General features: G+C 37.3%; 1 protein-coding gene across 11 annotated transcripts in view; it reads left to right on the top strand.

Moving 5' to 3' along the window:
- MDM1 (Mdm1 nuclear protein) overlaps window positions 1–14,353 on the top strand; it is a 39,502-nt gene extending 25,149 nt beyond the window's left edge. For 10 of the 11 annotated variants that reach the window (XM_009181166.4, XM_009181169.3, XM_009181167.3 and 7 more), the window contains 3 exons: window positions 5,803–6,055; window positions 11,764–11,823; window positions 13,551–14,353. In XM_009181166.4, coding sequence (XP_009179430.1) covers window positions 5,803–6,055; window positions 11,764–11,823; window positions 13,551–13,663 — 426 coding nt within the window. In that variant the 3' untranslated portion in view covers window positions 13,664–14,353. The remainder of the gene's footprint in view (window positions 1–5,802; window positions 6,056–11,763; window positions 11,824–13,550) is intronic. The other variant, XM_009181168.3, reaches the window with a different exon arrangement.
- Window positions 14,354–14,592: the final 239 nt, after the last annotated feature.

Raw genomic sequence — 14,592 nt, 5'->3', positions numbered from 1 at the left:
ACAGGCACCTCTAAGGAGATGACATTTTAACTGAGACCTGACTGATGAGGAAGGTGCCCATGCAGATACCTGGGGCAGAGAATGTTTTCCAGTTAGAAAGAACAGGGGCCGGGTGCAGTGGCTCACGCCTGTAATCCCAGCACTTTAGGAGGCCAAGGCAGGAGGATCACTTGAGGTCAGGAGTTCGACATCAGCCTGGCCAACATAGTGAAACCCTGTCTCTACTAAAATTACAAAAATTAGCTGGACATGGTGGCGCGTGCCTGTAGTCCCAGCTACTTGGGAGGCTGAGGCATGAGGATTACCTGAACCTGGGAGGCCGAGGTTGTAGTGAGCCGAGATCACGCCACTGCAGTCCAGCCTGGGCGACAGAGTGAGACTCTGTTTCAAAAAAAAAGAAAGAAAGAAAGAACAGGAAGTGCAAGTGTTCTTCCCTAGGGCAAGAACCCAGAGAGATTAAGAATGTGGCTGGAGCCTGGAGAGGGAAGGGGAGAGGGCAAGAAATGAGATTAGAAAGGGAGGCCAAGTAAGGATCTTAGTAGTTCGTCTTCTTATTATTTTTTTTAAGTTTAATTTTATATTCACTTTTTTTCTTTTTTTTTTTTTTGGAAACAGGGTCTCGCTCTGTTGACCAGGCTGGAGTATAGTGGCGTGATCTTGGCTCATTGCAACCTCTGCTTTCCAGGCTCAAGCAGTTCTCATGCCTCAGCCTCCCAAGTAGCTGGGACTGCAGGCACCTGCCGCCACATCTGACTAATTTTTGTGTTTTTAGTAGAGATGTGGTTTTGCCATGTTGGCCAGGCTGGTCTTGAACTCCTGGCCTCAAGTGATCCACCTGCCTTGGCCTCCCAGAATGCTGGGATTACAGGTTACAGCCACCAACATCTGGCCCATTTTTTACTTTTGGAGATAAGGTCTTGCTGTGTTGCCCAGGCCGGAGTGCAGTGGTGCGATCATTGCTCATTGTAGCCTCAACTTCCTGGGCTTAGGCAATCCTCCCACCTCAGCCTCCTGAGTAGCTGGGACCACAGATATGTGCCACCATGCCTGGCTAATTTTTGAAAAAAATTTTTTGTAGACTGGGGGTCTCACAGTGTTGTCACACTGTTCTCAAACTCCTGGGCTCAAGCAGTCCTCCCTTCTTGGCCTCCCAAAGTGGTAGGATTACAGGCTTGAGCCACTGTGCCCAGCCTGAATTTTATTTTAGATTCAGAGGGTTCATGTGCAGGTTTGTTACATTGATATATTGTATAATGCTGGGGTTTGGGCTGTATTGAACCCATCACCCAAATAGTGAACATTGTACCCAATAGGTAGGTTTTCAACCCTTGCACCCTTCCTTCCCTCTCCTCCCGCTTTTGTAGTTCCTAGTGTCTGTTTCCATCTTTATGTTGTGTGTACCTATTGTTTAGCTCCCACTTATAAATTAGAATATTTAGTATTTGACTTTATGTTTCTGTGTTAATTCACTTAGAATAATGGCCTCCAGCTGCATCCATGTTGTTGCGGTGGACATGATTTCATTCTTTTTTATGGCTGCACAGTATTCTATGGTGTGTATATGTACCACATTTTCTTTACCCAATCCACTGTTGATGGGCACCTAGGCTGATTCCATGAGTTTGCTAATGTGAATAGTGCTGGAATAAACCTGTAAGTGCAGATCTTTTTCACAGAATGATTTCCTTTGGGTAGATACCCAGTAGTGAGATTGCTGGGTTGAATGGTAGTTCTAGTTTTAGTTGTTTGAGAAATTTTCATATTGCTTTCCACAGGGGTTGCATTTCCTTTTCTCTGCAGCCTTGCCAACATCTGTTGTTTTTTGACTTTTTGATAATAACCATTCTGACTGGTGTGAGGTGATATCTCATTATGGTTTTGATTTACAACTCTCTGGTGATTAGTGATGTTGAGCATTTTTTCATGTTTGTTGGCTGCTTTGTCTTAAGAAGTGTCTGTTCATGTCCTTTGCCCACTTTTTAATGGAGTTGTTTTTTTCTTGTTAAATTCCTTATAGATTCTGGATATTAGTCCTTTGTCAGATATGTAGTTTGCACATATTTTCTCCCATTCTGTAAGATGTCTGTTTACTCTGTTGATAGTTTCTTTTGCTGTGCAAATGCTCTGTAGTTTAATTAAGTCCCAATTGCCAATTTGTTTTTGTTACATTTGTTTTTGAGTACTTAGTCATAAATTCCTTGCCTTAGCCAATGTCCAGAAGAGATTTTTCTAGGGTTTCTTCTAGGATTTTTGTACTTTGTCTTACATTTAAGTCTTTAATCCATCTTGAGTTAATTTTTATATATGGTGAGAGGTAGGGGTCCAATTTCATTCTTCTACATACGGCCAGCCAGTTTTCCCAACACCATTTATTGAATAGGGTGTCCTTTTTCCATTGTTCATTTTTTTGGTCATCTTTGTTAAAGATCAGATAACTGTAGGTGTATAGCTTTATTTCTGAGTTCTCTTTTCTGTTCCATTAGTCTATGTGTCTGTTTGTTTACCAGTACCGTGATGTTTTGGTTACTGTAACCTTATAGTATAGTTTGAAGTCAAGTAATGTAATGCCTCCAGCCTTGTTTTTTTTTTTTTTTTCCTTAGGATTGCTTTGGGCCCTTTTTTTCTTGCTTCCATATGAATTTTAGAACTGCTTTCTCTAATTCTGTGAAAAATGACATTGGTAATTTGATAGGAATTGCATTGAATCTGTAAGTTACTTTGGGACAGTGTGGCAATTTTAACAATATCGATTCTTCCAATCTATGAGCATGGAATGCTTATCCATTTGTTTATGTCATCTATAATTTCATTCTGCAATGTTTTGTAGTTCATGTGGAGATGAACTCAAGGAGATAACCTCCTTGGTTAGCTGTGTTCCTAGGTACTTTATTTTTGGGGGGCCATTGTAGCAGGACTGTATCCTTGATTTTGTTCTCAGCTTGAATTATTGGTGTGTAGAAATGCTACTGATTTTTGCACGTTAATTTTTGTATCCTGAAACTTTACTGAAGTCATTTATCAGGTCTTTTGGAGGGATTGTTAGGGTTTTTTTAGGTTTAGAATCATATCGTGAGTGAACAGAGATAATTTGACTTCCTCTTTTTCTATTTAGATGCCTTTTGTTTCTTTTTATTGCCCGATTGCTCTGGGTAGGACTTTCAGTACTATGTTGAATAGAGGTGGTGAGAGTGGGCATCCTTGTCTTGTTCTTATTCTTAGGGGGAATGCTTCCGGCTTTTGCCTATTTAGTATGATACTGGCTGTGGGTTTGTCATAGATGGCTCTTATTATTTTGAGAGGTATGTTCCTTCATTGCCTAGTTTGTTGAGGATTTTTATCATGAAGGGATATTGGACTTTGTCAAATGCTTTTTCCACATGTATTGAGATGATCATATGGTTTTTGTTTTTAATTCTGTTTATGTGCTAAAACTATTCCCCAAAATCAAGGAGAAAGGATTTCTCCTTAACACATTCTATGAAACCAGTATCATCTTGATAACAAAATCTGTCAAGGCCACAACAACAACAAAAAAAGAAAACTGTAGACCAATATTCCTGATGAACGTAGACACAAAAATCCTCAACAAAATCCAATCAAACTGAATCCAGCAGCACATCAAAAAGATAATTCATCACTGTCAAGTGGGGTTTATTCTCTTGGATGTTACGCTAATGTCACTGGGAAACCTCTGGAATATCAGAAGCAACAAAGCAAATAGGATATGCTTCACAGGGTAAATCCAATCACTGTGGCTCCTCAGTGGAGAACTGCCGTACACAGGGCTGAGTACAGCCGTGAGACCTATTGGCCTTTTGAGGCTTTAGGCTCAAAAACAGATCACAGAATCAGTTATGTTAAACCTGGGAACCCCATGTCTTTTATTTTACAGGTTTCTTTCAGGTATTTTCAGCAATCGTAAAACCAATTTGACAAAGATCACAAATTTTGTTCATATATATAGAAAAAGGAAAAAAAAAAAAATTTCTCTTTGGAATTATTTGTATTGTCCTAAGTGATACTTGTTTGAAAAAGAAAGCAAGTGGAAGATTTGTGGTTTTATCCTAGATATTGATTTGAAATATGTTTATTAGTTGAGACCAGCAGCCCTAGGCCACTTTGAAGCAATAAGCTCTACAATCACAGACAATGATATCTAAGTTTAGAAAGCAATGTTTTGAATGTTACATTGATAGAATCAAAGATAATAAGTGAAGGCAACAATTACAAGAAATAATCAGGAAAGTTTGGAACTGTATTTGATTTTACTGGTTTGCCTTCTTTTGCTTTTAATTTAATTTTAATTTTTTTTTTTTTGATAAATAGAGATGGGGTCTTGCTATGTTAACCAGGCTTGTCTTAAACTCCTGGCCTAAAGTGATCCTCCCATCTCGGCCTCCCAAAGTGCTAGGATTACAGGCATGAGCCACTGCATCTGGACTATTTTTATTTTTATTTTTTGAGACAGTCTCTCTCTGTTTAATACAGTGATGCGATCATGGCTCACTGCAATCTCTGCTTCCCCAGCTCAAGCAATTCTTGTGCCTCAGCCACCCAAGTATCTGGGATTACAGGTGTGCGCCACCACACCTGGATAATTTTTGTATTCTTAGTAGAGATGGGTTTCACCCTGTTGGCCAGGCTGATCTTGAACTCCTGGCCTGAAATGATCCTCCCACCTTGGCCCCCCAAATTGCTAGGATTACAGGTGTGAGCCATTGTGTCCAGCTAGCTGCCTTTTTAAAAAAAGTAAAATTGTTAGTGACTTTTAGGACAGTCATACATAGTCATTGTGGAAAACAGCAAATACTGACCAAACTAAAAAATCAGGTAAGTATCTCAATGTACTGTTCAGGGACATCCACTGTTAAATTTTTGAGGTATTTAGGTATATATGTGTTAGAATATTTGGTTATTTATTTATCATACTGTAGAAAGGTTTTATAATCTATTTTTAGTGCTGTTGTGAACATATTTTCACATCATGAAATACTCATAATCTTATTTTTATGGAGATGTGCAATCTATAGTTACACCATAGTTTTTAAAAACCGGATGCTTATTGTTAAAATCTAATTTTTATTCAGATTTCTATTGTTATTTCTTAATCTGTTTGAAGAAATACTGTAAAGAAATCCATCCATAGCTACATTTTTCTTTATATTATTTTGTGTTTGTGACTACTCCCCAAGTATTATTGTGTAGTCAAAGAACACAAAATTGTAAGGCTTCTGCTGTTTTGCCAGTCCCCCCAGAAAGATTGTACTCCCAGTAGCAGTCTATGAGATTGCCAATTTCTCTACATCCTTGTCAGCTTTGGTATCATTGTTCTTTTAAAAATTAATTTTTGAAATTTGGTACGTGAAAAATTAATATCTCAATGCTTTCATTTCATAGTTGATATTTAGTAAGGTAGAATACGTTTGCTGTTTGTGATTTGTGTGTACAGTATATGAATTGCTTATTCATACCCTTTTTCTACTTTTAATTGGGCTTATATTTTTCTTACTGCTTTTAAGGAAATACTTATGTAGCAATGATAATTCATTGTCAATCATAAAAGTTGTATATTTTTCCAAGTTCTGCGTTTTTCTTTTAATTTATAAAACGTCTACGTATTTTGTTTATATAGCCAAGTCTGTTCGTCTGTATCATATTTTCCCCATATAGAGGTTGCATAAATTCTCTCATATTTTTCCTTCTGCTTTTTGGTTATATTTTTTTGCATTTAAATGTTTGGCTTATTTATTTACATATCTACACATAGGCATCTTTTTTTTTTTTTTCTTTTTTGTCGTTTAGAAAGAAAGTCGCGCTGTATCCCTACTGACTTCTCCAGCTGCTGGTATAAAAACAGTTGATCCTCTGCCTTTGCGGGAAGATTCTGAAGACAATATCCCCAGATTTACTGAGGCAACTCTTCCAGTTTCAAAAATTCCAGAATACCCAACAAATCCCCCTGGACAGTCGCCTTCTCCACCGCATGTTCCATCCTACTGGCATCCCTCTCGTCGAATTCAGGGCTCTCTTAGAGATCCAGAGTTTCAGCACAATGGTAATTATTTTGGTTTCAATTTTTTGTCTTTTAAAATAAAATGTTATACTGATAGGTACAAAGGCTAAGAATGCACTTTATATTAATAAATCAGTTATTTAGTATTTTTGGTTAATGTATTAATAAGATTTCTTTAAAAAGGAAAAATCCCTCTTTGGGACCAATTGTGCTGCACCTAAGTTCACTTTTTGCTGTTGTATATGCGTGAGATATCTCTCAAGTTCTTATTCATACACAGAGGGAATCCACTAGATAGATGCCAGTAGCACCTCTTCTCTGGATGTGACAACCAAAAATGTCTCCAGACATTGCCAAATGTTGCCTGGGTGTAGAATTCACGGTCAGAAATGACTTTCCTTCAGTTTTAGTAGGCATTGCTCAGCTCTTTTCTAGCTGTCATCGTTAATGTTAAGAAGTCAGATGCTGCTTTTATTCCAGATCTTCTCTATGTGGTGTTTTCTTTCTGGCAGCTTTTGAGATCTTCTCTTCATATCTAATGTTCTGAAATTTTGTGATGTGCCTCTGAGAGAGTATTTTTTTAAAATCATTTTTCTGGTACTCCATAGACCTTTCAATCTGGAAAATTCTTACTTCTGGAACATTTTCTTGAATTATCAGTCAAAAATTTCCTCTCCTGGCCAGACACAGTGGCTAACATTTGTAATCCCAGCACTTTGGGAAGCCAAGGCAGGCGGATCACTTGAGGCCAGGAATTTGAGACCAGCCTGGGCCACATGATGAAACCCTGTCTCTACTACAAAAAAATTAGCTGGGTGTGATGGTGCATGCCTGTAATTCCAGCTCCTTGGGAGGCTGAGGCATGAGAATTGCTTAAGTCTGGGAGGCAAAAAAAAAAAAATTCTTTCCTTTCTCTGTTTCCTCTTTCTAGGGCTCCTATTCAGATATTGGACATGATTTTATTTTTTATTTTACCTCTCCTATTTTCCATCTCTGTCTTTAAATTTGAAAGGTTACTAATTTTTATCTTCTATCTTTTCTGCTTTAAAAAATTTTTATTTCAATTGCTTTTGGGGTACAGGTAGTTTTGGTTACATGGATGTATTCTGTAGTGGTGAATTCTGGATTTTAATGCAACTGTTACTCAAGCAGTGTACACTGTACCCAATATGTAGACTTTTATCCCTCCCCCCACCCCAAGTCCCCACAGTCTGTTATATCACTTTCTATGTCTTTGTGTCCTTATAGCTTAGCTCCCACTTATAAGTGAGAACATGCAGTATTTAGTTTTTCATTCCTGAGTTACTTCATTTAGAATAATGACCTCCACCTCCATCTTAATTGCTGCAAAAGACATTATTCCATTCCTTTTAATGGTGGATTAGTATTTCATGGTGTTTGTTCCTGTTTCTCTAGTTCCTTGAGGTGTGATACTAGGTTGTCAGTTTGTGCTCTTTCAGACTTTTTAAGGTAGGCATTTAATGCTATAAACTTTCCACTTAGCATTGCTTTTGCTGTATCCCAGAGGTTTTGATAACTTGTGTCACTGTTATTCATTTCAAAGAATTTTTGGATTTCCATCTTGATTTCATTGTTAACCCCCAAATCATTCAAGAGCAGATTATTTAATTTCCATGTATTTGTATAGTTTTGAGGGTTCCTTTTGGAGTTGATTTCTAGTTTCATTCCACTATGGTCTGAGAAGATAGTTGGTATGATTTTCTTAAATTTATTGAGACTTGTTTTGTGGCCTGTCATGTGGTCTATTTTGGAAAATGTTCCATGTGAAATGATGAGAAGAATGTATATTCTACAATTGTTGGGTAGAATGTTTTGTAAATATCTGTTAAGTCCATTTGTTCTACACTATTGTTTAAGTCCATTGTTTCTTTGTTGACTTTCTGTCTTAATGATCTGTCTAGTGCTGTCAGTGGAGTATTGAAGTCCCTCTCTATTATTATGTTGCTATCTACTTCATTTCTTAGGTCTAGTAGTAATTGTTTTATGAATGTGGGAACTTCAGTGTTAGTTGCATATAAATTTAGGACTGACTGTAATATCTTCTTATAGGATTGACCTTTTTATCGTTATATGATGACCTTTGTCTTTTTTTAGATAGTTGTTGCTTTAAAGTCTGTTTTGCCTGATATAAGACTCCTGCTTGCTTTTGGTTTCCATTTGCATGGAATATCTTTTCCTACCCCTTTACCTTGAGTTTATATGAATCTTTGTGCGTTAGATATTTGGTTTGTGGTTTTTAATCCATTCTGCCATTCCCTATCTTTTAAGTGGAGCATTTAGGCCATTTACGTTCATGTTAATACTGAGATGTGAGGTACTGTTCTATTCACTATGTTAGTTGTTACTTAGATACTTTGTTTTTTCCGTTGTATTGTTTTATAGGCCCTGTGAGTTTTAAGCTTTCAGGAGGTTCTGTTTTGTTGCATGTCAAGCTTTTGTTTCAAAATTTAGAACTCCTGCTTAACATTTCTTGTAGTGCTGGTCTGGTAGTGACAAATTCCTCAGCATTTGTTTGTCTGAAAAATACTTTATTTCTCCTTCATTTATGAACTTAGTTTTGCTAAACTAACAAAATTCTTGACTGATAGGTATTCTGTTTAAGGAGGCTAAAGATAGGACCCCAATGCCTTCTGCCTTGTAAGGTTTCTGCTGAAAAGTCTGTTGTTAGTCTGATAGTTTTTCTTTTGTAAGTTGCCTGATGCTTTTTGCCTCACAACTGTTAGAATTCTTTCCTTCATGTTGACTTTAGATAACCTGATAAATATGTCCCCTTGGTGGTGATCTTTTTGCAGTGAAGTTCCTGAGAGTTCATTGAGCTTCTTGTATTTGGATATTTAAATCTCTAGCAAGACCAGGGAAGTTGTCCTCAATTATTCTCTCAAATGAATTTTCCAAACTTTTAGCCTTTTCTTCTCCCTCAGTATCACTATTTATTCTTAAGTTTGGTTGTTTACATAATCCCATATTTCTTGGAGACTTTGTTCATTTCATTTGATTCTTTTTTCTTTATTTTTGTTTGATTGGGTTAATTTGAAAGCCCTGTCTTTGAGCTCTGAAATTATTTTTTCTGCTTTTTTTCCCCCTTGGACCTGGCATGTAGCTATCTTCTACTTGTTTTAGTCTATTTTTGAAACTTTCCACTGCATTTTGTATTTCTCTAAGTGTGTTTTTTATTTTCAGATGTTCTGATTGGGTTTTCTTTATGATATCTCTCTGGAAAATTTTTCATTCATATCCTGACTTTTTAAAAATTTATTTATGTTGGTTTTCACCTTTCTCTGGTAGCTCCTTGGGTAGCTTAATAATCAGCCTTCTGAATTTGTTATCTGGTATTTGAAAGATTTCATCTTGGTTTGAATCAATTACTGGAGAGCGAGTGTGATCTTTTGAGGGTACTACAGAACCCTGTTTTGTCATATTACTAGAATTATTTTCTGGTTCCTTTTTTGGGTGCACTATTCTAATTGTCCTCAAATTTATTTTTTATTTGGCTATGTGTGTTTTTTAAAAAATTTTTTCCCCTCTTAAGAATGTGACTTTAATGATTATAATTTGTTATAGTTTAATTTGGTTTTTGGTGCTTTTACGGGTGAAGAGTCTTTATAAGTTCCTTGGTTATAGAGAGTCTTTGTATGATGGCTTCCTCAGATGCTGGTTGTAGTAGCTGTGTACTCAATGTGTGGGCAAGTTCACTGTCTCCTGTGGGGCTGGAATGGCAGAGATCTCTTGAAGCTTATCTCATTCCCCTGTGGTTTGTACTTCTTTATTTATTTAATTTTTCTCCAGTATTTTCTTTACTGAGTTGATAGTTCAGGCTTCAGACCATTAGGGGAGGTGTCCCTGGGTAGGAACTTATTGTAGCTAAGGCAGGTGGGTGAATGCAATACCCACTGGTGGGCACAGGTCCCAGCCTTGACAAAGGTGGCTGGTGGAGCACTCAGATGCAAGGAGGTCTTATCAGGGTGAAGGGTGAGAGCCACCTCAGCTTCCCTGCCAGGCCAGCAGGAAAGCTATCCACCTCGTAGCCTCACTCATGTCCCAGTGTCCCAGCTATTCAGATTAGACAGGCACCTCTTTTTGTCTGTAGGAATGTTGATGTTCCAAGTGGATAGGAATTGTGACTCTGCCTCTCATGCAAACCTGCATCTGGGGAGTGCTTCTCCTATAGGCGAGCAGTCACCCTAAAGTGTTCCAGGAAGGCTGTCTATAGGCACACCCAATACCGAGTCCTGTGGGAGAAGCCCCAGCTGTGTCTGCAGTGGTGGACAAGGGGAAAGAAGACCCCTTCTCCAAGACCCTTCATGAGCACTAAGGCTGCCTGACTGTTGGGGTGATGGGGTAGACTCCCTACTGAGCCTAGCAGTGTAGTTGTGTCTCTGCTGAAAGAAACTTCCCACCAGTGGAAAGATCTGGAACTCCTGAGATTCCTTGGTTGTAGATAGGCTTAGGGTGCTGGTTTTCTTGCATGTTGGTTATAATAGTAGTGAACTTGTCATGTAGACAGATTCAGGACCACTGGTTAGGGTGTTGCAGGCAGTGGTGATAGCTGAGGTCAGGCCCTGGTTTTCTCCATTCTGGGCACAGCATTATTCTACTTAGAGATGGTATAATGGACTGTGTCAGTTGGCCTCTAAACAGGAGGTGCTGCTTGCGAAAGAGCACCAGCTGCAGTAGTAGCAGTGGTATTTGAGCTTGCCTTATGTTGCCCAGAGGAGGTATTCTGGCTTCTCACACCTGGGCAGGGTTATAAAACTCCCCAAAGTTTATGTCCTTTGTGTTAAGCTGTGGAGGAGTACAGCCAGGCAGGGGATGGGTTAACTGGGTCTGCTCTTTGACTCTCCACGTGCCATCTGTTAGTTTTTTAAAAAGATTTTTACTTTTTTTAATTTCTAAGAATTTTTTAAACATTGCATATTCCTTTTATACAGCATCCCATTCTTATTTCATGAATGGAATGTTTTATCTCTTTGAAGAGGTAAATGATATATATAATGCCTGTTTTGACTATAGTACCCCTGCCCACAGTTGAACCTGGTATCCTTCAGTCAAAGTAGCTCTGGTAAACTTTTAGAGACGAATCTTCCATGTCTCTTTTGGGAAAGAGGGAACTACCCAGCTGTGCAAGTTAAAAGGAGGACCTAGCATATTAACTATTTTTGTAAAAGGATTTTTAGTCAGTTTCCTAGTTCAGTCTTCCCTTCACTCCAACTTTCAGTGGTACTCAGTACTCCCAAACGCAGAGCCATCGGGGAACAAGTTGGTTGTTTCTTGGTTTCACTCTTCTGCTGGCTTAAAATTCCACTTACTTGGGTATAGTTAGACATACACTCACTGCCCTTCCATTTGCTTTCCGTGTTCCAAAAAGTTTCTTGGTGTCTTATTTGCTCCCATTCTCTTTGTCCTATGAGTTTGTTGTTCTTGTAAATGTGTGTATTTAATTTACCATCTCTAATCAGAAGCCTACTACATTGCTTTTAAGTTAGAATAGATCAATATTATCATTGGAAAGAATATTAGGAAGTTATCCATAGTTTGTTTACATGCTTGCTAAGTGCATTATGAATTATGAATGGCCCTTTTATGGTAATTTCTTCAACCTTTACTCACATGTAGGTTTGAAAATTAATAAAATTTCTGACAGCCTACTTTTGCTAACAGTGTAGAATATAATTGAGATAAGCTGTTCAGTGGCTTTTGAAGGATAATTTCTTCTGCCTTTTTTTTTTAAGTGGGAAAAGCAAGGATGAACAATTCGCAGTTACCTCAGCATGAAGCCTTTAATGATGAAGGTATTTCAATAGTCACATAACATAAAAGTTTGAGTTCTAGTCTGTGATACAGCTTATGAAGTACTTCCACAGATTTTTCCTTAGATCCTTGAAACCCTGTGTGGGGGAAGGGGTGAAATTACTCCCATTTACAAATGAATAAGCTGAGAGTAAACTGGTAAAATATTGTTCTAGGGCAAACATAATAAGAGATTGTGCCCAGCGTCACAGCTGAGGTCAGTGTTCTTTCTCTTTTTCCACCTCGTCTAGCTGGGGGCTCAGGAATTTGGCGTAGCATTACATCCATCTTTTAAAAACATGCCTTGGGAGGCCGAGGCGGGTAGATCACGAGGTCAGGAGATCAAGACCATCCTGGCTAACATGGTGAAACCCTGTCTCTACGAAAAAATACAAAAAAATTAGCCGGGCGTGGTGGCGGGCACCTGTAGTCCCAGCTACTTGGGAGGCTGAGGCAGGAGAATGGTGTGAACCCAGGAGGCGGAGCTTGCGATCCGAAAAAAAAAAGCTTATATATTTTTGTCAATTTTCAATGGTCAAACAAATACATGATTAGAGAAAATTGACATTTTTCTTCTTTGTAGTTTTGTTTTGTTTTTTTTTTTTTGAGACACAGAGTCTCGCTCTGTCGCCAGGCTGGAGTGCGTGGCGCGATCTCGGCTCACTCTGCCTCCCAGGTTCAAGCAGTTCTCCTGCCTCAGCCCTCCCAAGTAGCTGGGATTACAGGCACCTGTCACCACACGCGGCTAATTTTTGTATTTTTACTAGAGATGGGATTTCACCATGTTGGCCAGGATGGTCTCAAACTCCTGACCTCGTGATCGCCTGCCTTGGCTTCCCAAAGTGCTGGGATTACAGACATGAGCCACCACGCTTGGCCTTTTGTAGTTTTTATTCTGACATTTATTTGCTTATAATAGTGGCAGGAGGAACTTGAATTCAATATGAATAATTGAATCACTATTTTAATTCATCCTAAGTAGTATGGAATTATTGAACTTATAAATTTTGAATTGGAAGTAAATTTAAATTTCATACTCTGTGTCATATATTAAAGACTTTGCGTTTAGCAGGTTTAGGACTTTTTGTTATAATTCATTGTGCTAGAAATCAAGTTGTATGTTTTGAAATGCAAATGTCTGGCAACTTTGAATCCAGTCCTGTTTTCTTTCTAATGGAAGAATAGTGTCTATATATAACCTTATAAAACACTTGCTTACTCAGAATGAGGAATTTCAGTACTAATGAAGGGTAGCATATTAAAGTGAAACATTATTTCTACATTTAGTGAGATTATTTTAGAAATGTGATGTAAATACCATGTTAAAGTATGGCATTTTGTTTTTAAAAAGTTTAGAAAAACTTTTTGCTCTGAATAGCTGTGCTTTTTAAAGTAGGATAAAACGATATTATGATGAATTATTTTCAAGTAATACTGAAATCATAGGCCATGTGCTTTGTTAATGACAGGATTTCAGGAAGGAAAAAAATTTAACGTTAAATTTTAACATTAAAAGGTTTGATTTCTATTCATGATAAACCTGTAAAACTACTGTCAGGTATCATGAGAATATTAATATCTTACATTTCAGTAGATTGCTTTTTTTTTCCTGACTGACTTGACATTGATACACAGTTTGATGCTTTTAGTTTTCTGTTATATAAAACATGATATTTATTTAATAGATATTTTTGACACTGAATATAATCTTGGGATTTTTTCATTGCAGATGAGGACAGATTGTCTGAGATTTCTGCTCGCTCTGCAGCTTCTAGTCTCCGGGCTTTTCAGACTCTGGCACGAGCTAAGAAAAGGAAGGAGGATTTCTGGGGTAAAACATAAACCTAGTTGAGTTGCCTTTATGTAAGGAAACATTGGCATAATTTTTCTTTATTGCTTACTGTGTTAAAACTTTTGAGTGTTTGAAATTTTTCCTAACATTTTCTAGTTTGAAATATTTAATTTCCAATAGAACGGTTTACTTGGAAATTTTTAACATAGGCTTATACAAATTTAACTTTTAATGAATTCTTTTTACATCTATCCCAGAGTACAAAGACATAGATTATTGAATTCTTTACATGTTGTAACTTTTGTAATAGGTGTCATGAATAGATTTTTACCTATCCAGAGAATATTCTAAAACGATAAACAAAGTGAAGTAAAAGTTAAGATCCCAGTGTGAAGTATGTATTTCCCTAAGATTTGATATATATATCTTTATAATTGATGATGTTGTAAAATGAATTTGTTGTTCCTTTAACCTTTGCTGTAGTGTTTCTTTTTTTTTTAGTTCCTTCTATACGTGTTTGCAGTGTTAAGATAATTGTACTTTGAAAACACCAGCTGTATATATTTTTCTTATGTAACAAAGTTGGCTGAAAGATATGTATATTTTTGATCTTTGAGTGTATTCTATTTGTGTAAGGACTCTGGCTTACATTTGAATAATGTCTAGATTTTGAAAAATTACCTGTATAATGGAGAATTAAAACTCGGTAGACATTTTGAAATAAAAATTGATCAAGTGTGTTTGGCTTCTCCAGAAAGTTATTACATGGAACAAATAATTATCTTTTAGAAGAATTCTACTCATAACAGGTTAATGAAAAGATACACTTGTTTTGCAGCTGTCAGAATGGAATGGAGCCAAGTCTATGATATTTTCACACAAATGCAGGACAGAGAATTTCCAAGGCAGACTCATTTACAGAAATTTAACACAAAACTTTTTTACTGTATTTCTTCACTCACAGGACATGTTCTGTTGT

The sequence above is a fragment of the Papio anubis genome, chromosome 9, assembly GCF_008728515.1.
Source record: "Papio anubis isolate 15944 chromosome 9, Panubis1.0, whole genome shotgun sequence".
NCBI classification, from domain to species: domain Eukaryota; kingdom Metazoa; phylum Chordata; class Mammalia; order Primates; family Cercopithecidae; genus Papio; species Papio anubis.
The sequence above is the reverse complement of the archived record's forward strand: the minus strand, read 5'-3'. Positions and strand labels throughout refer to the sequence as shown.